The following is a 22,547-nucleotide window of genomic DNA, read 5'->3' on the forward strand; positions in this document are numbered from 1 at the left end:
ATTGATCGGTGTTAAGGAAATTTAGAATATATACTTAAAACAACAAGATACATAAACCTATAAAACTTCATAGATATCAGTGCAATGGTTGAAAAGTTAATTTTCAGCCCCACACCTGCCCTTGAAGGGTTAAATGATGAACAAGTGGGAGAATAGGCCATTGAAGGGCTTGCTATGCCAGTTATAAGAAGGAAACTCCAGCTATTAAGAAATTCATGAAAAACAAGCAAACAAAACATATGAAAAAAAGCAACAGAAAGAGCAGGAAAAATAGAGGAGCAATAGAATATCATTTGACTGGCATCGCCTGCTATAAAATATAGTGTGTCATTTTGATAGCATGCAAGCCTCAAGTCACAGCGAGCATTACATTTCGGTGTGGTGATGGGCAAGTTATGCTTGCCATCGCAAACATTGGTCGGTGTGGGTAACTCCTCTGTCACCAGTCGTGGTCAGTTGCGCAACCTTTGTCAGTCGCCAATGTGGACTCGCCCTTAGTTGTGCATTAGTTGTGCAATGTGTCGTACGACAAATGTTGCCTGTAAAGTAGCCAAGCCAAGCCTGGCATAGGTCAGCATACCCATACACTGACTTACGCTCGCTCCACAGGCACAAGATAGAGCGTTAGCGAGTGACTGAAGGGTGTGTGCAGACGCTTGAGTATATGAATGGAAATGAGCGCTGGTGTGTTTGAATGGACATGAGTACGAGCAGGAGTGAGTGCTGGTTAGTGCGGGAATGAACGAAAGTTGGTGACAGCGCATTTGAATGAATGTGAGTGAAGATGTGAGGGATTGTCGGCGGCTGTGAACGGATGTGAGTGTGTGTGCAAGTGAGCGGGAGTTGACACAAGGTGCGAGTAGGAACTTGAGTAAGTGCCGAAGACTGTGAGCACACTAAAGTATGAGTGACCACTGTCGACCGCCACAGTTTGTGGACCACAGGATTTCGGAAAACGTTTCTGAATAGTCTGTAACAGCAGCCAGTAAAATCACCACAGTGTTGTTCACATTCATAGTAAAATATTTAGCGCGCACGTAAGATTTAAGATTTACTATGAATTCGTACCAACTCGCCCAAATATCAGTTCTGCTGTTGTTCACATGTGCTAGTACTAGACTGGAAATATGAATACCAGGCAGTGTTGAGAAGTTGCAGAGATATTTGCCTTCTTTTAAACCTCATGGTCGGTGAATCTTGTGGTCGACTGTACAAAACCTTTGTGGTTGACTGCCTGCAAAAAAAGTTGGCAGTTATTTTGGCATACGCTAGAGAGGATGAATGCGAAATCCTGCCCGCTCACGAGACAGTCATTACATTACTTGACATTTTCATTCTAATGTGTTGTTACTTCGTATTGTTTTCTCCCACCAAAAGTCGTGCGTTTGAGTGCTGTAATTAAGTCTACCTTAATTAACTGTGCCTTAATAACATTTGCACTAATTAACACCTAAGGTTGCAGGTTCGAGCACTGGAACTCTACCTTAGTTAACTGTGCCTTAATAAAAATCACCCTAATTAACACTAATGGCTGTGGGTTCAAGTACCATAATTAACTTTGCCATAATTAACTTCACCCTAATTAACACCAAAGGTAGTGGGTTCGACTCTCGACCTTCACGATGTCACTTGGAATCCAACTTGGAGATATAGCTGGTTCACCCATATCTCAAATAGATTCTACCTAACATTGACGGTTTGACTCCCACCAAAGATCGTGGGTATGACTGTCTTAATTAACTCCACAGGTCGTGGATTCGACTCCAACAAAAAATCGGGGGTTTGCCTAGTTTGAGTGCCTTACTTAACTTTGCCTTAATTAACACCAAATGTCGTGGGTTTGACTCACCAAAAGGTTGTGTGTGTTAATTAAATTAATCTTAATTAACAGCGCAGGTAGTGGGTCCGGCTCCCACCAAAGGTAGAAGGTTCATCTCCCTATGAATTTTGGTGCCATAACGCTGGACGGCGTAACACCAGACATTGGATATTTCATCCCATGAGCTGTCTATATTGGCGAGCGAGTAAGATGAGTGTCCGCTTATCATCCTACCAACCTATGCTGGTCACCTCGACGTAGCATAGTGACATGTGATGAATGACTTGCAAAACGGCTTGTCTTGTACTCGTACCCAGCTGGAGTGCTTCCTGGCCCAGTGGCTGAGCGAGATGCAACTTGACGGGGATGCCCTCTCGGCCAGCGTGCTGCAGCAGGCACCCGCCGAGGTGCAGCTACAGACGCGCGAGTCGGTGCTCGCGCACTTGGCCACCGTACGGTCGTGCCTGTCCTCCCTGACGACAGTGCGCATGCAGCACCTGTACCAGCTGCACAGCTCGCCCAAGTAGGTCGCCCCTTGTGCTCGTATCGTTGCCGGCTGTCGAGATTCACAAATAACATGACACAAAGAACATGAGACCGGATACACGGGCACTCGTGGTGTTGGTTGTGTTACTAACCTTTGATGAAACATCGTCTGGAGGGGGAAGAGGGTAATCTGCGCAACAAGGTTGCAGCAATTCTTTTTTAGTTATACCGTGTCGCTAATTCTATCACGAAAGGTGTAGCAGTTGCCGAGTTAGCTAACACAGCTACCAATGCGAATAGAAATTCTGTGAACTGTTGGGGCCTACAACCGAGCTAGAACCGTAACTAAACTAAACTTATTTGTTTATGGCAATGCAACAACAAAAAAAGAAGAATGTGTTGCACTGAGCCATCACATGGTATAAAAATGAAATCTGGTTTATTGATTGTTATTCAGTAGAAAAAAATCTACAGAACCAATCTCGCAATGACTCGACAGTAATACGTTTAAAATTGAAGGAATATACCAGCACAACATATTGCCACCATCGAAACGAGTTACCGTATTTACTTGAATTTAATGCACAGCTTTTTTCTGGTACAATGGGTCCAACAATTGCGTGCGCATTAGAATCGAGTATGACTCTAAATCTGCATTACCATATCACCATTGGCATTAGAAAAATGGCCACCTCGTACGCGCTTCTAGCCTAGCTGCCGTAGCTTCCTCCATGTGCATACCTCCATGTTTTACGTGTAACCAGGCGCTGGTTACACCTAGTCTACCACCTGTCTTCCCATTTTCTGCGTTTATTCAATCAGCAATCAGACTGAGAAGGCACGCCAAGTCCACCATGATGCCGCATTTAAAAGGAACGTTATCATGTGCGCGGAGATGGACGGAAATCGGGCCGCATAACGGCCGTTCGGAGTTCCCGAAACTTGCGTGCGGGACTGGCACAAACAGAAGAATATTTTCGCCAGCAAAGCAACAAGGAAAGGTTTCAGTGGACCAAAGCAGGGCCGCTTTGCCGAAATAGAAGAGCTGCTTGCGTGCAAGAGCAGCGAGCGGCACAGCGGCCTGTGACGACCGATCTGCTCAAAGTACGGGCGATGCAGATAGCCCTACAAAAAAGGCTAATGCGGAGTGACTTGAAAGCGAGCAGGTGCTGCCTATCAAATTTTATGAAAAAGAAAAGGCTTTTTCTCTTCAGGGTCGGGCAGGGATATGCCGAAAATTGCCCGAAGAATATGAAGAGAAGTTGCACAGTTTTCAGCGGTATGTTTTGAAGCTGTGCCATAGAAACGGCTACCACTTCAGACAGATTGGAAATGCTGATCACACGCCGCTCTACTTTGACATGCCTGCCACCACAACCGTTGAAAAGAAGGGGGTGAAGCAAGTGCGCATTTTGTCTTCCACCCACGAGAAAACTAGTCACCGCAATGCTTTGTTGCACTGCGGATGGGCACAAGCTGCCCCCATATCTTATCTTCAGACGGAAGACGCTCCCAAAAGGAATCGTGTTTCCGAGTGGCCTGATTGTGTGCACAAGTAAAAATGACCACGGACTTGGTCGTTGACTGGATTGATAACGTTTGGCTGAAGAGACCCAGTGGCAATTTGGGTCTGCATAGGATGCTTGTGGTCGACGCATTCAGGTACCACTTTGACCAGCGCATCAAGGACAAGCTGGCTGCATGCAACACCGACCTTGTCGGGATACCCGACGGCATGACATCGCAGCTCCGGCCGATCGATGTTTGTTTGAACAAGCCAGTGAAAGATAGAATTTGGGTGCTCTACATGGAATGGCTTGTCAGTGGCTGCCACGAATTCATGCCCACCAATAAAATGAAGTGTGCCTCGCTGCAGGACTTTGCTGGATGGGTGCACGATTGCATTTGCCATGGTCAACAAGGTCTTTAAAAAGTTCGAGATTTCGAATGCCATGGACGGCACCAAGGATGAAATGCTTTGGTCTGTTGATAGTGGTAAGTAGTTGTCTGATAGCGATGATGAGTGATATCTATTACCCCATGTGACTCGTACCGGCGCAGTGAAAATCTTGGCGGCAAGGTATGCTGCTTCCATTTGCGTTTTTATTCATTACAACTTTAGTGTTTTGGGAATAAATCTTTTTTTCCAAATGAGAGAAAATAGTATTTCTATATGAAAGGATGAGGTGTGCGGTATTGTACTCTTTCTTTATTTTGGTTGTGGAAAACGGGTGCACATTGCAATCTAGGTTATCATTTGTAAAATTTTTTTGGTCACGGAAAGCGGGTGCGCGTTACAATCGAGGGCGTGTTAGAATCAAGTAAATATGGTACGTTTGAGGTGGTACGGTAACAAGAATCCCGTTTTGCGCTTCCCTAAGAACACTCCACACCACCCAGTGGCACCGGAATAATGTCTGCGCGTGGTCTAGAATGTAGAGCACATCGATGCGTGCAAAAGCTGAGAAACGCGTCATGTGGCAGCTGGGCTCCCCTTTTGCTCTTCCTTCTAGACATGGTTCATCACCTGGTGTAGTAGTCACTGAGTAGTCGGTTCGTGGCCTCCGAGACTAGAAGCGGGGCCCACTAGTGCCTGCAAACGATGAGAATTGTTCTCTCGCTTGCCGCACACTCAGTGGCACATACTCAGTGACTCAAGTTGGCGAGATGTTCATTGAAAAGCAGTGCATACCCAGTGCATTTGTGGCGCAGCTGACTAATGCATCAGCTTGCTCCCCTCGAGGAACCCTTGTGGCGTCGATCCGACTCTGCCCGGCATCGAAGAAATCGACCAGCACTTCTTAGCGCTCGTCCTGTCTGCTCTTCTTCTTGTGTCCTCGTTTCTTACGCTTTAAGTCTAGTATGAATTCTTACAAGCTCGCCCAAATTTCAGTTCATGTGGGATCTTTTTTTGTCATTGTAGAGCAGTGCGTACCCGGTGGCAATTGCCTAGTTAGCCAAGTTGGTGTTGGCGATGTTCGTTGAAGCGTGCACGCAAGCCTGCTGGCAAATACCCATTGGGCCAAGTTGGCATCAAACAGTTTATTCGAACAGTGCTGCCTACCCAGTTCCATGCGACTCACGTCAGCGTGAAAGAGGTTAATTGAAAAGTGGCACGTACATTAACATTGGCAAACACTCAGTGACCCAAGTTGGTTGGATGGTTGGTGTCAAACCCTGTTACCTCAGCACAGCAGCCTCATGCGCTACCCATTCGACCGCAGACTACCCAGTGAACTAGGTAGGTGGGAAGATGGTTAGATATGAACACACATAGATACAAACATAAATAGATAAATAAGCAGCCCCCAGACAGTGTGTGAAGTGCCCTCAGAACGCATTAAAACTTGTCAAAATGCCTGCTCTAAAGGTGGCTGTCTTAGCGCTAGCCGCGGAAGTTATTGCATTAAGGGTGCTCGATTCTTGCCCGTATTTTTCTCTCCAGGGTGAAGAGAGTTCTAACCTTTGTTTAACTTTAAAAAATTAACGATGTGTCGGAGTGTCATGGCAGTGCTTCTTTGAACTAATGTGCAGGTACGTCGACCGCTTAGTGGAGACGCTCCAGCAGAAGCTGTACCTGGCCGACAAGAACTTGCAGTCGCGAGAAGCTGTTGCCACTCGACGTCAGGAGGCGCTTGAAGAGCAACGGCAGCTGCAGCCCAAGCTGGACCTCATCTTGGCCAAGATACGGCAGCTACAAAAGCAGGTCAGTGTGCATGACACATACTACCATGGGTTAATCTCTCATGTGGTGAGAGCCAACATTTCAATTGACTGTGCAGGAGGGGTAGTCCTTTTAGAACGCAATACCAGCAACAGCAGATGTGAATATATGTGTGATAATGTAATATTAAGATTTGGTAGTTTGCTGTTTAACTTAATTATGTCTAGGCACACGTTGCAATTGCTGAATTGAAGCCAGTCCAAGCTTGAGGCACGTAGTAGTCATTACAGGAAATCCTAAGGCTAGTGCTAAGTTTCAGATGTACAGTTGGAGTCAAAAGCTTACAAACCAAGGGACTTGCGGAAAAGTTTAATTTCCGACCAGTTTGATGATCGTAAAACCATGCAAGACTGCTATGTTTGCATGTACCAGTGCAGACTGGAAATCTTCAGCTTTTTCTCAGATCTCGTTGTACACAAATAATGTTGACTGTATAATGCTTTCTGTGACAGGGTTTATGGACAAATATGCTGAAACAAGTGCCAGTCTCAGGACTCCTTCATGCTAAGGGGTCATGCCTCTGGCACGGATTGAATTAATTCCAGACTTGTACTAAGTTAGGCTTGTTGGTTATCCATGACTGTGGGTATAGCATGAAGTAGACAGAATGGACACCGTGTTTGGCTACTTCTGTTCGTCCTGTCTCTTTTGCGCTCTGCCCACATTTATTAATTCATTCATCTGTGTGCCAAGAAACACCTCTGTAGTTGCAGTATTGAAGTATGTTTTGCAGCAGGCAATAAGTGCACAATGTATAAGCTTTTAACAACTACCACCCATAAAATCCAGAAGCAAAGGAAAAAAAAGCAAGGTAATGCATGACCGTCAGACAATAGCATTAAAACTGAGGAGTTGTATAAATAAAATGAAAGCGTGACTGTGTACCATGTGGCACGCATTAATTTCATGGGTACTCCTAAATCACACTTAAGTTCTGTCATTAGATCAGCCATAAAGTACTTAATAAAAAGCTAATTTTTAAAATATTTATTAATTAGTTAATCAGTTGTTATCACACATTTACTGACATGAACTGGCACGTTTTTCATAGAGCCACGGCACCATAAAAGCATGTTGGTCTCTAAATTGTGTCTGTCATAATAGTTTAGTTAGCCCCTGCTGCAAAGTATAAGAAGGTGCCTTATTCTACCTCATTATCATTAATAATTATGACCACTTTTGGGTCACTGAATTTGGGAAAAGTAGCCCTTTGTGCACTGGTTTCAATCTTGCGTTTCCACTTGCTTCTTTTACATATTATGTTGTGAGCAGAGAATAATGCTAAGCTAACTAGGGAAGAACCAAGAACTGAAGACTGACTTCCAGGGAAGCTTTTGTCAGTACTGCCAAAGCATACTTTTTGCCACACCGCATTCGATGCAAGCCAGACTGTCCATGTCTCTCATTGCCGTGGTGTCTCAGTGCCATTTAAGAAACTAGCACAGGTGGTAGCGTCAGAGTTTCCTCTAGCGAGCAAATGTCACATGACTGAGAGAATCTGGTATGCTTGAGTTTACTGGCTAAACCGCTGGCTTATTTATGCTCAAATTTCACACCGATGTGTTGCGCGCAGTAGTTCCAATTTGGGGGGTGCGCTATTTCCCTGTTTCATTTGGAGCGAATTGGAAAGGCATGTTGGTCATTGCGATGCCAGACAGAAAACCTGAAAGTGAAAGTCGTCCATCTCTCATTGTAGTTGCAAAACAAAGTGCATGACGTATTTTACCCTTACAATAACACATGCTAACATTCCAGTGCCATAAATACAGCACTTTTATCTTTTTACCTGGCATTGTTGACATGTGCTTTGTTGTCATCACGCAGTCGTCGCATCTTCGTTGCACTAAGTAAAAATTGTAAAATAAGCTCAGGATGCTGCATTCCTCCACCCCTGGAACCTAAGAAATTTCAAGCTAATTTATGCTACTCTTAGAAGGCAGATTGTTAAGGCTTGCCTCCACAGAAGACAACAAAGATGTGCGAAGTGAACATATTGCGAGCCTCAACGGAGGAAAAAGAAGTAGAAAAAGGACAGTGGCATTACGGCCACTCAAATTGTGCTTCTGCTTTTCTTCTTGAAATGTTGCCAAGGTCAATGAGGTCCATCCCAGAGGTTCATGTCGTGAATTGGCAAAAAAGTGGGAGAGGGTGTAGCAGCACTACTCACACCCTCTCAATTCGAAAGCATCTGGTTGACTACTATCGTATGAGCCCAACCTGTCTGTATGACAAGGCAGGATTCTTGACAAATACCATATTTACTTGCACAATGATTGCACCTCTGAATTTTGTCGTCAAAATGTGATTTTTTTTTCTTGTGTAACGATCGTACCCTGAAGTTGCTGCAGCGATATTTCGTGTGCCAAGTCTAGCTAATGATGATCGCGCTTACCATCTGTCGAATGCTGTCAAATGCTAAGTGAATGACACACCAAGCGGTCTGCACGCACCGAACATTCTTAAGCAGATGCCCCATTTCATTCCTTTCATCACTTTCCGCACTTCCATGAAAAAAGGGCTACAACCAAACTTGCCTTGGCTTTACTATTTGTAGGCTTTATAATGGTTGTGGTCAACAACAACAAAAAAGGCGCCTTTTGATTCTTCTTGTCTGTACTCGTGGGCACGTAACAAATTGCGAGCGGCAACGATAGTAGCCACGTTTACACTGATATATTGGAAGTGTACCCTATTCATACGCCGACACTTGTAACACAGCTAAGATATTCGCCCACCCTTAACGGAAACGTGCCGTATTAGGATAGTGGTGAAGACAAATGCCGCAGTTTCCGCAGCATGCCTGCCATATGTTCCTATGTCACTGGCAGCTAAGCACGGCCATCTCTGTTTTTGTCCCCTCAAAGTGGACATGGGTACGTTATAGCTGCAAACTTGCCGATATTAACAATGTTATTCATTACTGAATCACAATTCAATGTACTCACGAGAAGAAGAAAAAATCGCGTTCGGTGCGTTCGGCTTGCTCCGCCAGTCGCCATTTTTGTATTGGTGTCCCCCACTGTTACAGTGGCAGCCGCCTGTTTGTTGACCTGTTACCATCCCTCAGCAAATGCGGGATGAAAAAACAATTTTTATTTTCGCGGGAAATTTCACTTGCGCAATGATCGCATTCCTGAATAGGCGTCAATTTTTTTGCAAGAAAGTGCAATCATTATGCGAGTAAATGCAGTAGGTTGCACATATTATGCAACCCACTTTTAGTCTTTGTTGAAATGAAGATTGACGAGCAGGTGGAGCAAAGGATCAGTATCAAATTTTTTTTAAATTTGGCAGGAATGGTGCAGAAATATATCAGCTGTTGCAAAAGGCCTACTGAAAGAATGCCTTGAGGGAGAGAACTGTTCCAAGTGAGCGCAGCATTTTTTGGGGAAGGTCATGAAAACCCCCAAGGATGATGCTAGATCAGCACATCTCTCCACCTCGTGCAAAAATGAAAACATCAATGTATGTGTTATCTTGTGCTAGTGACAGCCGACTTACTGTTAAAATTATGGAAGAAACACTTGGCTTAGGAAAGTCATCTGTTCACTGGATTTCTTGCTGAAAATTTGAAAACCGTAAAGATTTGCACCGTGATGGTGCCAAAGCTGCTGACTACTGAGCAAAAGTTGTGATGAAAAAAATGTTGCATTTTCTTGGGAAACTTCAGACGATGGCGAGGAATTCTTGCAAGGAAGAATTCATCACTCCATGTCACTGGGGAAGAGACATGGATTTACGAATATGACATGGAGCCGAAGTCACAGAGCAAGGAGTGGAAAAAGAAACTGTTTAAGGCTAGTAGCGCCGCTCAGGACGAGCAAAAAAGGAAAGAGGTAGGGGTAATCAAAGGGAGCGGAAAACAGGGTGAGCGCTACCTCTTTCCTTTTTTGCTCGTCCTGAGCGGCGCTACTAGCCTTAAACAGTTATGACATACCAACTCGCCCAAACTGCCACGGAAAAAGAAAGTTGAGCCAAGGCCAAAAAAACAAAGCACGAAGAACAAAGCAAAAATCGAAGTAATTTTGATTGTATTTTTCACTGTCGTGGCACTGTGCACCATCACTTAGGTCAAACTGCTGATGCAGCTTTCTACGAGGAGGTCCTGAAGCTACTGAGATATCTTGTGCACTGTATATCTTGGATTCTGCTCAACGATAATGCCCCTGCACACTCTGCATTGCAAGCCTTTGACATGCAATTCCATGACTGTGCTGGAAACACCCCCTCTGCTTGCAGAATTTAGCCCCCCACAACTTTTTGTTTGCGAAATGCAAACTGCTGCTCCGGTATCAACATATTGGAGATGTGATATCAATTAAAACGGAAACGGCATTACTGCTGAAGCGCTTAACAGAAGAGAATTTCCAAGGGTGTGTCCAGCAATGGAAAAAAGAGGTGGAATCAACGTATTGTGTCCAGTGGGAAGTGTTTCAAAGTTGATCAAATCACGTATCTCAAGGTTTGTGAATTTTCTTCAAAACATACTGCACAAGCTTTTGGGACAGGCTTCACACTAGGCATGGAGTGCGCACTACTAAAGTGCCTCCTGCTGGTGTAGCAGAAAGTGTAGGGATAGTGGAAAGTTCTTGGAGGACAGTGGGATTGGGCCAGTTGACTTCAACAGAAGATGCTGTTGTTGCTACATACTTTTTAAAATTTGCATACATCTGGCAGATATTTGCTTTTAAACTGAGGTGCGGCGTCCCCTCTGTGCGGGCCTCTGATTCATACACCCTAAAGGCAGTTTTCGCCTGATGGGCTGTATCTTTGTCTCACAACAATAGTTGTCATCTGTCTTGCTTGCATTTCCTTTTCTTAAAAACTTTGTGCTCACAACTTTTCTGTCAAGAATGCTGTGTCACGCTGATAACACGCATGTTATTCGTGACCTGGAAGTACCGGGTGCACATTGTTAAAGGAAGGAAAGAGACATAAAATAGATGAATGTTATTGTTGCGGGATGAAGATATGCCTCAAAATGGTGTACTAAACTGTTTTTAGAGTGTAGCAAGGAGTAATGCCTGGCAGCACATGACCTCCTAGGCAGCCAATGTAGCTGCATTAGAGCTTCCATTTACAGTGAGTGATCTCAATTGTAAATTTATAGAGGTCCTCTCAGTTGCATATTTATATGCAAGAACTAACTCATCTTCTGGAATGAGAAAAAGAAATCTGGAGAAGGTTTTGTTAGAGTAATCTCGCAATTTATATTTATTCAGTGTCTACTTTTAGAGCTTTTCTTGGTTGCACATCCTAAATATGTTTCCTATCCAACAAGGCAAGTTGCATCTGATGATTTGCTTTTTTTTTTCTTCTTTTGTCTCCAAGGTGCAAGATGACATCTCAAAGAGGTACAAGGGCCGGCCCGTCAACATAATGGGAGGAATCAACGTCATGTGATGACCTCTGTTCTAGCAACACCTAGAGTACTTGCCAGGAGGCTGTTGACCACTGCAAGTGAATGGCCACCCATCCCTGATGGCTTGCTTGGTCACAACCACTTGACCCCCCCTGGCATGTCAGGCTTCCTGTTGGCTCACGTGAGCTAGAGGCATGTGTGAAGGGCTTCCTCCAGGACAGATAGTAAATAACAAAAGGTATGCCCGACACAGCCTAAGTAACTGTACACCCATTAAAGTGTACGTTAACAGTACTCCCTTTAAAGGGTAACGTCTGTCCCAAAGGGTGTATATACAGAGTGAGCACTACACCTGCTGAGAAGGTGTAATGTTCCCACATTGATGCTTGTCGTTAGTGCAGCGTGCATTTCCTTTTTTTTTTTTAAAGCCTGATCATCTAACAGTGTGTAAAACAACAGATGAACATAAAAGAGACATACATGATGCTGCTTGTCTCTTGTATGTTTGTCCCTTGCTTTACGTCCTTTAATTAGATGCTCATGAATGACCAACTACCCTGAATTTCCACTCTATTTAAGACCTTGTCAGGAATACCGAGGGACGCTGAGGTACCATGGTGTTCCTGGCAAGAAACACACAAGTGAGTATTACTGTGGCAAAATTACTCTTTAAAAGGTGTACAGTATTGAAGTGCGCATTTTGTAAGAGGAGACGGTTGCCGGGAGACCACGGAAATTGTACAGCTTCTCCCATGGTAGCAGCTGCCACTTTTGAGTGACATTTGTGTGGGACGAATTTCCGACACATTTCCAGCATATACCTAACACATTTCCATAGCGTTTTAAGCATGCTGTCACTTGGTTCTAGTGGGCTGTCTCACACTGAATGACATCCATGCTATTACCTTGGTCAAAATGTGTGCCATTGCATGTAATGATTAACCATTAATGACACAAAACATACATTGGCTGTGATTACAGCGTGGTCATCATACAGCATGAAATGGACATGCCGGCATCATGTGGCACAATGTCAAAAATTATTGTTAGAGTACACATCATCTGGTTGCCTCTTCACGAAGATGGTTGTTATTACTGTCAGCATTTCTACATGCATATTACCTCCACAAATTTTTACTTCTATTTACATGTGAATTTTCCCTGTAATATTATTTTGCAGTTAGATATATATATATCAGTCTATTGACTCCACTGTTGTGTTTGCCCTGGAGAGTGGATTTAGTGGTGCAGGGTGCATCAGTCTTACTTTCGAAGAGTGACTGGAATAAAGAAGTCAATGTGCAATTACCTATGCAAAGTACTGCTGGAAATGTAAGCAATCATGTTAAAGTCGGCATGTGGTGCATGCATAAATGTTTTGCATAATTTGCTGTGACATGTCACTGTTGGCATGTCCGAGTGAGTGTCTGTGAGTGTCTCTTTCACTGTTAACATTGCAAATATGAACTATTGCTGTACTTCCATGCCGTTACAAGCATGCTTGTAACACCTAAAAAATTTGTTACTATTTGGAGTCACAGAGAAAGTTTATTCCTTGAGGAATTGCTGAAATTGTATTGGCAAATGTGTTTAATGCTACGTGATCAACTCAAGGAATATTTGAGGTTTGGACTTGTCCTGCAACGGGGCACTGAATTTTTTCAGAGGGATCTGGGGCTTTTGTTGTTTCACATTGGAGCTTCAGACTTTGAATGTGATTGAAATAAACCTGAAAAGGAATTTCATTTTGAATGTGTGCCTTAGATAGATGATTTATGCACGTGCGCTTTAATTGATAAGCCTCCACGGTAGCTTTCGTGCCATTTGCGGCAAAACTGTATGTTTCTGATAGAACTTGGTGCATGCATGTGCATCATGGAACACTTGTGAACTCGTCCGTGTGAGCACATAACATCAGCTATAGTAAAAGGAGAACCATTAGCTTTTATATAGGCCCTCTTATTAATATTTTAGCGATTGCATCAGCGATTAGGTACATTTGGAAATAAATAAAATCAGATTCGCATTGCATTGTTAACAATGCCTTACAAAAAAAAAGAAGATGTGAGTGACAAATTTTACAACTTTTGTTGATGTAGTTAGATGCATTATTCTCTAACCAAAAATGGTCACCTGGCATAAATCGTTGCCAGTGGCTTAAGTGTTTATGGGAAATGGTTGCAATTATTGTTGCCTTAGAACTAGGGGTGTGCGAACACTTGAATATATCACTGAACCAAATAGTAAATGTTCGAGGAATTCTATTCGCAAATCAGCTATGTACTATTCAATTTTTTGAATATTAGGCGGGAACAGAGAGAGAGAAAAAATGTTATACAAAAGAGCACATGAGTGTAGATAGCTCCTCCGCTCTGCAGTGGCTGGTCTCCTCAGTCCAGGAGTCCAGCAGCCTTAGCTGCCCTCCTCGCTTGGTTGACCGGGTTGAACTGGTCCGTCGAATCGGAGCTGAACAGCGCAGCCTCCCATTGCCGTGTGGTGGCATGTGTTATGGGTGTGAGCTGTGGTGTGCTAGCGCTAGCCCACGCCATGTGGTAAAGTGTTGCACATTGATCGCTGTGTGGGCACTTACAGGAATACAGCGCAGGTTGTATGGCATGTTAGAGGCTCAAGTTTGGACATGTGTTTGTTTGTGGAGTTTCCGCCGTATCATGGATTCCTCTCGTGTCAGGGCATTATAAGATGGCGGTAGTGTTTTTCGGGAAAGGCGATAGTGTTATAAGATATGCATGTAGGTTAATGGTTATTGCCTCGGGCCGGATCAGCTCGGTGTATCCCTCTCGCAGCTCCCAGTGTGCACGCGGTCGAGCGTAGGTATGTGCCTGCTGATTGCTGCATTAGGACTTGTGACCCGGAGTCCACGCAACTTGTATGTTGTGGGGGTCCACTCTGCGAGTGGCTAGGGCCAGTAGCCTCACACAGCCGTTCTGTGGTACTCCCATCCCGTAGAGGGTGTAATCGCAGCTACGTTGGGTTCAAACGAATAAGGTAACCAGGGGTGTCAACTTGAACAACGTTTATTGCTATGAGCAATAAGGAACACCAGCAGAAGGAAGTGCACTCTGTAATAAATAATAAGTAGGCTTGCCTTGGTTGCGTGAGATGTCAGGCAAATGAGGTCACTCATGCAGCAGGTATTCCTATCCGGCTGGTTAGAGGTAGGGTGCTGGGGAAACAGACGGTTTTTTCACAAAGGCTTCTAAACAGGAAGCAGCTCTGCTTCGGACTGTCTGACTCGTCAATGTCCGAGTGTGATAAAATAACAATATGCCTTGCGTGATGCCTACAATACTGTGATCACAAGTTACTTCCAGACATCTCTTCAAACAAGTCGGACAGCAGGACACAGAAACTAAGTGAAAATTGCATCATACGATACTATGGAAGTTCTAGTGTAAACCTTTGTTCCCATATTTTTTAATCTAGGATAACATAACATGCCCACAACGCTGAAAGTGATTGAGTGATAGGTGACTTGCAAAATAATGCCAGCCCTCTTCTGTACGTGGCCGTACTAGGGCATCTGGCCGGTTATCTGCACTGTTACCTGGGCTGCAACGGCCTGCACAGAAGACACACGATAGTGCGCTATGTTGATTTTGTTTGGCCTCGAGTTTAGTGCTGTGCGTTTCTCCAAGCCATGCACTGGCTAGGTGATCGGAATACATTATATAAATGCATCAATTCTTAAATGAAATTTAAGTTTTTACGCGCAAGCGTAATTGGGCAACTCGTGAAGCAGTGTTTGTTTGAAGTCGCAAAGCAAGCAAACCAGAGCGCAGAAATTTGAGGATAAAAATCATTAAGCGTGTTTCATACTCTTTAAACTAACACTTTGAACACAATGTCTGAAGCACATATGCTTGAAATTGCGTTGCTGAAATGTTTGCTATTAATGGATAACAAAAAAAGTTATCAAGAACCAATCCTGCTTGCTATTCAAGAATACGATCAGCATGCATTGGCAGGTCGTTATTTGCGGCACTAAATTGCACTTTGTTATGGGGTGTGCTCCCCCTTACCACTGTGCGTTACCCGTGCGCTGAAGCTAACCGGTACTTGGAGCGCCACTTCCTCAAGCAACGCGTTCGGAACCCCCTGTGCAGCGCCTGCAACCGCCTCTAATGGCAGACACTACAATCAGAGGTGGTAACTAGCTGTCATGAGGGAATAATGCGAGAATGGATAGATGGATGGAAGGTAGGAGCATCCCCTTTGAAACGGGGTGATGGCAGTTGCCACCATGCTCAGCTTTTTATTTTGCCTTTTATTTTTATTTACCTGTGCTGTCTGTTATTAAAATTTTCGATTTTCTTTAAATATGTCTTCCTATCCTTTTAACCTTATGTCACCTCTCTGCTTTTGAGCCACCAACTCTCCAATCACCTTTTGCTAATTTCCACCGCATATTTATTTACATGACTATTATTATCTCTGAACTCTAGGGCCTCAGGAAGCGTGACTGTGGCTGCATCGACATGGGGATTGATACCACCACATATGAGGTGTTCTATTGTTTCTACAGATTTACCACACACAGTACATGTGTCTTCTTATTCGTTAGATTTCTTTTTATAGCTCCGCATTCTAAGACATCCTGACCTAGCTTCTAAGAGAAGGGCACTGGCTCTTGAGTTATCATAAAACGCTTCCTTTCTGATCTGCTGTTTCCAGTCTCGATATAGTTCAACACTATGCTTCTTTTCCATTGAATTTATCCAATTTTCACCTTCTGCGTTTTTAACCTGTCGTTTAATGCTCTGTCTATCTTTGTTCTTGTGTCTGTCATACTTACTGGTTAGCTTCCTAGTTTTTTTCCGCCATTGTGAGTCAACGGCCTTTCTGTATAGGTATTTAAATACCTTAGCTGCCCACCTGTTATCGTCCAATTTCCTTGGACGTTTTTCGTATAGTATTTTACTCTGAGCTTCCCATGCTTTGAACGATGCCCAGCCCATATCTCCCTGTACTGCTTCATTTGTGGTTTTCCCAAAGGGCACCTAGTGCTAATCTTTCCACGGCTCTCTGATTTACTTCTAGTCTCGACTGAACCTCTGCCCTTAAACACAGGGCCGCATTCCCGAAAGTAAGCCCCGCACCATTACTCCCTTCCAAATACCTCTCAGTACCTCATACCTGTTTTACCCCCACAATGCCCTATGCCTCATTCATCCCGGCATCTCTTCGCCCTTTTGCTATGAGAGACTGTTCGTGCTTTTCCGTGTACATCTGCCCTTTGTTTATCCATACCCCGACATATTTGTATTCGGCCACTCAGGGTATTTCATGGCCTTGTATTGCAAGCTCGTCATCAGTTGTATCGTTGAAAAACATCCCACCGAACTTAGCTGCACTAAAACTGAAACCTAAACTGTCTCCTTCGTCTCCACAGTAATTAACCAGAGTTTGCAAATCTTCCTGGCTCTCTGCTAACAGTACAATATCGTCCGCATACATTAAACCCGGTAGTCGTTGCTCAACAACCTTTCCGCCTAATCTGTATGACAGATTATAGCCTAGATTGTTTCGTTGTAACCTTCTTTCCATACTTGTCATATAAAGAATGAACAGCAGCTGGTGACAGCAGCGGTGATAGAGGAAAACCTTGCCTTAATCCTTTGTGTACCTCGACAGTTGTCGTACTCTTAATTCCTTCCCATGTTATTTTAACATTATTTTCTCGATATATTTCCTGTAGAAAATCAGTTACCTCATGACCGATACCTTCATCTTTTAATATGTTCCACAGGAGTTCCCTGTTCACGTTGTCGTATGCACCACTTATGTCCAGGAAGGCTAAATACAGAGGTCTATTTTCCGCCTTAGCTATTTCTATGCACTGGGTAAGCACGAACAGGCTATCATGTAAGCGCCTACCACTTCTGAACCCGTTCTGAAGTTCTCCGAGTATTCTATTACTTTCTACCCATGACTGCATCTTTAATTTCACCGCCTGCATCGCCAGCCTATATATAACTGATGTTATCGTAATTGGTCAGAAGGATTTTATGTTCTTATCACCTCTCCCTTTATAAATCAAATTCATTTTACTCCGTTTCCAGCTGTGCTAAATTTGCTGATTTGTTATGACTGCCTTCAATGCTTGTATCAGCGCTTCCTCGCTTCTTGGGCCAAGTTTATTAATTAACTTGATTGGAATTTCGTCTATCCCCGCGGACGTGCCGTTTGGAACATTTGATTCCGCCTTTTTCCAGTTAAGATTGCTCAGTTCTAAGTTGTTTTCTATTACGCTATCCTGTGTTGCTCCCTCATTTGGGGCGATTACCCTACCGTCTTTCCTAAATGACTCTGCTATAACTGAACCGATGTAGTTCACAGCTTCATCTCCCTCTAAACAATTTCCTTCGGCTTCGTGAATCTGTTCCTGCTTTCTGTGATTCGCTTTACCCAGCCAGCTTATGTGGTTCCAGAATTTTCTTGACCCCCTTTGTTAGTTGCATCGGGAACTTCAGCCAGCCAGCGATCAGAGGACTGCTTTATTTTAGCCTGAACGAGCACCTGCACTTGTTTCTTTTGTTCATAAGATTCCCATTTTTGGCCTATTTCCTCTTCAGATAACTGCGCCCTCTTTGCTTCTCTGTGTTCCCGAGATGCCAACTGTCGTTGTTCGATGGCCTCCCTAATTTCCTTATTCCACCAACTTCGTGGCTTCCTCTTTCCTCTCCAGCGATTTACTCCTTTTACTTCTTTTATTTTTGTACTATTGAGTAGTTCTAACTGATTATGATCCCACCTTTCCATGGGATGTTTCTCTATTGCTTCCTCTATGATGGCCGCTATTTGCGCTATTTGTTCGTCATTTAATTTTGCGTACTCTTTTTGACTTCCCTGCATTTCTCTTTTGAGCAGGGCTCCCAACTGTAGACTAATACGCTTATGATCACTTCCGAGGCTGTATTTCCCCTCTTCGTCTATTTCCATTATTGCGAGCTTGCTATACAACCCCTGCAACATTAAGCCGTAGTCAATGGTCGTTTGTCTGTTATGGGACTCCCACGTGATTTGTCCCTCACACTTAGTTTCTCTATTTACTATAACTACGTTGTGTCGTTCACAGAAGTCTAGCATCAACCTCCCATTACAATCTGTATTCATCCAGATCCTCGATGTGGCCATTCATGTCACCCAGCAGACAAATATTGGCACCTTCTCCAAACTGCTTTATATCGTCATCGAGACACTTCACTAGATCCTTGTTCTCTTGCCTGCATTTGGCCCCTGTCCCTAAATAAACTACTCCTAGCCATGTCTCTTTACCGGCAATTGTGCCTGATATCCAGACATGTTCTTTGCAAGTTAACTTTATTCTTTGCCAATTTGTTCCTTGGTGTATGAGCATTCCTACTCCTCCTCCCTTCCTCTCCGTTGTTGTTCTATTGCTCCCTTCCCAGATGTAGCCTTCAATAAACGGTAGGTCTTCTAGATCCCTGAGATGTGTTTCGCATAGCGCGTATACACCTACTTCTTCGTCCTTCAGCTGCTGTTGTATTTCTAACCACTTCGCTCTCTTTCTACCGCCTAGCATGTTTATGTACCTTATCCTGGTGTTAAATTTAGTTTTTGTAGTTTTCTTCCTGGACCTCCTAGTGGCCATTTTATTGGCGTCAGCTTCTATTCTTGCACTTTCTACACTGTTTCTATCCACTCCTACGCCCTGAGGCGTAGTCTACTCCCTAAAAAGCTACTGCCTGACCTGCCAGGCGCCAGCCGATCTGGGCTCCTAGCCTTCCATTAAAGTGGATGCCATCTCGTGTAAAGCCTCCGCCAAAGCCTGCTCTATGCACTTCTCTGTTTGTCTGTCACTTCAAATCCTTTCTCCTGGCTTAGCTTTCTTATCTCACGATTAACAGCCACAACGACCTTGGCAATTTCGCCGTTCTGTCCTTGCACCTCCGGCACTGTGCATACCACGATCTGGACTTGCTGTGCTATCGCCCTTAAATCGTCAACTCCCTCCGCTAATCTTTCCACTACTTTTGCGGCTTCACCATTCAAGACATCGTTTAGTCCCGTCGTTACCACTACCAAATTGCGCTCTGCAACATTCTCAGAAAACTCGCTTTTTGTTTCTCCGAGTACTGCGTCCATTGTCCTGCCTGGGAACGTCCCGACTGCGACCCGCTTATCACCCTTTGCACGCTCCATTATAGCTCTTTTGCACCTCCTCATATTTGAATCCCCACCTATAAGTACTAGGGCATTCCCTCCCTCCTAACTTCCAGATTATGCTGCCTCTTATCATTGGCTATGAGCTCATTCCTTGGGGTTAGCTTGTTCCCCTCCTCTCTTCACGCTCGTTGGCGCCCCTGTGGCTGCAGCGTCGCCTCACCCGGGGCGTGCTGCGCTGCTTCACTGTAACTACGCCGATTCACTGGCGGCGAGCTGACGACCGCTTGCTTTGGCTCCCTGCCTCCCACTTCGCCTGTAGGGTCTACCCTACTTTCTGAGTTTTTGCCACCGCTTTGATGTCCTGACCCGACATTCTCCGCTGCCCGCGTCTCAAGCGCATCGAGCCGCCTTTCCAGTTCGGTGCTCCTTTCTTTCTCTTCCTCAAGCTCAGCCCCGGTCCTTACTAACTGCGCGGCCTGGGCCGCCTCCACCTTGACGAAATTGTCAACTTTCGCCTGCAGTGCTACCCGCTTCTCCTGCTGCTCCCTCAGGTCAGTTTTAAGCTCATCGAACTTAGCCGCCCAATTCCCTTCCAGTTTTCGGACGGCTTCCCGGACACCCTCGCACGACCTGTACGTGAAGCTAGACCCCTCCGCGTCTGCTAAATTCTGAAATTTAGTCTCGTCGAGGAAGCACCATCGCAAGCACTCGTCGCACTGCACTTGCTCCCCGTCCGCCGCGGCCTTCACGTTCTTCGATTTCATCGCTAGGCCTACGTCCCTGAGCCCAACGAGCAAGTTCGCCAAATTACTCCAGCAAAGCCGACCTCGACCGCTATCCCAAACAAAAATAGAGAATTATCACTCCCTACCTGGCTAGCTGAAAGAACTAAATAAGCCTATCGAATAGGTCCCTCCTACCACTTAGGCCGAACGGGGGAGCCGCCAGACCTAGACAAAGCCGGCACGTTTACTATTATCAAGAATTCAAAATTTGCGCCCCTACTCTATGCAAAAGAAAACACTAGCTAATAATGTTATGAGCGTCCCCTTTGGAACGGGGCGGTGGGTTGTGCCACCAAGCTCTTGCTACTATGCAACCTAATATCCTACCTAGGTTAACCAATGAAAAAAAAGAAAGAAAAAACACTATGAACTACCACGTGCAAATTTTCTGATCCCCTATTGCGAACTGTGCTTTTGTACGTCTCCGTCTTTTGTCGTTTCCCTACTTTTCTTCCACCAATCCTCCAATCGCCTCTTACTAATGTCTATTGCGGACCTGTTTGCTTTACCACTGCCCCCGCTGAACCCAAGGGCTTCAAGGAGGCCAGTGGTGCCTAAATCGACCGCTGGGTAGACGTCTTCACATTCTAATAAAATATGCTCCGTCGTTTCCCTAGCTTTACCGCAGCAAGCACATGCTTCTTCTTCCTTCTTATATCTCGCTTTATAGGTGCGTGTTCTAAGGCATCCCGATCTCGCTTCGAAAAGTAATGAGCTTCCCTTTGAATTATCATAAATGGTTTCTTTCCTGATTTCGTTTTTTCCTCTTAAGTAGTTACTCATGGCAGGTTTCTTTTCCATTGCCGCCACCCATGAGATTAATTCAGCCTCTGACTTTCCGCTTGACCTTTTTTGTTGCTGTGTTGCCCACCTCACAGGCCGCATACTTGCTGGTAAGCTTCCTAGTTCTTTCCCTCCACTGTGAATCAATGTTTTTCCTGTACAGATACCTGAACACTCTCCCAGCCCATTTACTTTCTTCCATATTCCTCAGCCGTTCTTCATGCTCAATTCTACTGCGAGCTTCCCTCACTTCAAAACTAGTCCAGCCCATATCCTGCTCTCCTTACCACCGTGCCACCATGCGGCACTGAACTGTACTACATTGCCAGCGGTACCACCGCACTGTCTCACACCGCGGTTGCGTGGGCTTTATCTTGAAAGCCATCTGCTTTGAGGGCACAGTCTAGGTGGGTCAACGGCTCGTGCTTTGATGTGTCCTCACCACTCAATTTGCATTGAAGCGGTAGACAGCACGAAGGTCACTGCGCTCACTGCTGCTGCCGCGATACTTCACGCCAGCGTTTTGACAGTCCGTGCTTGCGGTCTTCAAGTGTGAAGTGTTCGTGTTTGCCTGTGTGCGCTGACACCATGCTTGGTAACTTAGATAGTAAGCGAATGTTTACAACGGGACCTTCTACTCCGGTGGCAGCTGCGCATGGCGCGGCCGCGCGAGTCCTGTCTTGAATATGATCTGCGATGCGGACAGTATAGGCGTCTAGGCGCATCGAGCGCCGATAGCCTCGTGTGCGGTATAGCTGGCGCGTCACCCGCGTTCACGAAGTGGAGCGCCACTGGAACCTTTTTAATATCATTTTTAAACATAGCATAAGGATCACAGCATAATTTAATGTTAAGTGGCTGCACGCAGTAGCAATGCAAAACGTTTGTCACAAGTTAAGCCAAGTGTTGTTTCGGCAATGCCAAAACGTGCATCCTCGTTAAACCGTTCTTGTCCAGAGAGTGCTAGGAGTTTGTCTTTGCATGGTGTATGGGGAACCAGCGCTGGAGTTTTCACGACGCCTGCAGCGCCACCCTGGCGGTCAGAACGTGCACAATGCTGCCGCTCCCGCGGACGAAAATGGCTGCTGGTAGCGGCGTTGCGTGCGCTGAAAGTCGAAGGAAAACAAAAGGACGCCGACGGTACTGTTGCGTATACAAGTGTCACAACTACGTCGGAATGAGGGAGGATGTATCCTTCTGCGTTTTTCCATCTAAACCCTACGAACAAGAACGGAGGCGGCGTTGGATCCAAGCAGTCAGGCGAGTGGAGTAAGTTCCCGTCTAGTCGCCCTGTCAAGCGGTGTCGGGCTGATTTCTAAATCGAATTTCGCGTGTGTGCTTGGTTTATTCGATAGTGAAGACAGTCAGCCGCGGCAGCCAGTACCAAACAGCAGAATCTGCAGTCGGCATTTTGTCTGAAACAAAATGAGCAATAGCATG

General features: G+C 45.0%; 1 protein-coding gene across 1 annotated transcript in view; it reads left to right on the forward strand.

The window, feature by feature from the left end:
• Nucleotides 1–13,143, forward strand: part of LOC142583370 (CDK5 regulatory subunit-associated protein 3) — a 40,848-nt gene extending 27,705 nt beyond the window's left edge. The window contains exons 12-14 of the mRNA XM_075693801.1: nucleotides 2,137–2,342; nucleotides 5,840–6,011; nucleotides 11,361–13,143. Of these exons, the coding sequence (XP_075549916.1) occupies nucleotides 2,137–2,342; nucleotides 5,840–6,011; nucleotides 11,361–11,432 (450 nt within the window). The 3' untranslated portion in view covers nucleotides 11,433–13,143. The remainder of the gene's footprint in view (nucleotides 1–2,136; nucleotides 2,343–5,839; nucleotides 6,012–11,360) is intronic.
• Nucleotides 13,144–22,547: the final 9,404 nt, after the last annotated feature.

Source organism: Dermacentor variabilis, chromosome 5, assembly GCF_050947875.1.
Source record: "Dermacentor variabilis isolate Ectoservices chromosome 5, ASM5094787v1, whole genome shotgun sequence".
NCBI classification, from domain to species: domain Eukaryota; kingdom Metazoa; phylum Arthropoda; class Arachnida; order Ixodida; family Ixodidae; genus Dermacentor; species Dermacentor variabilis.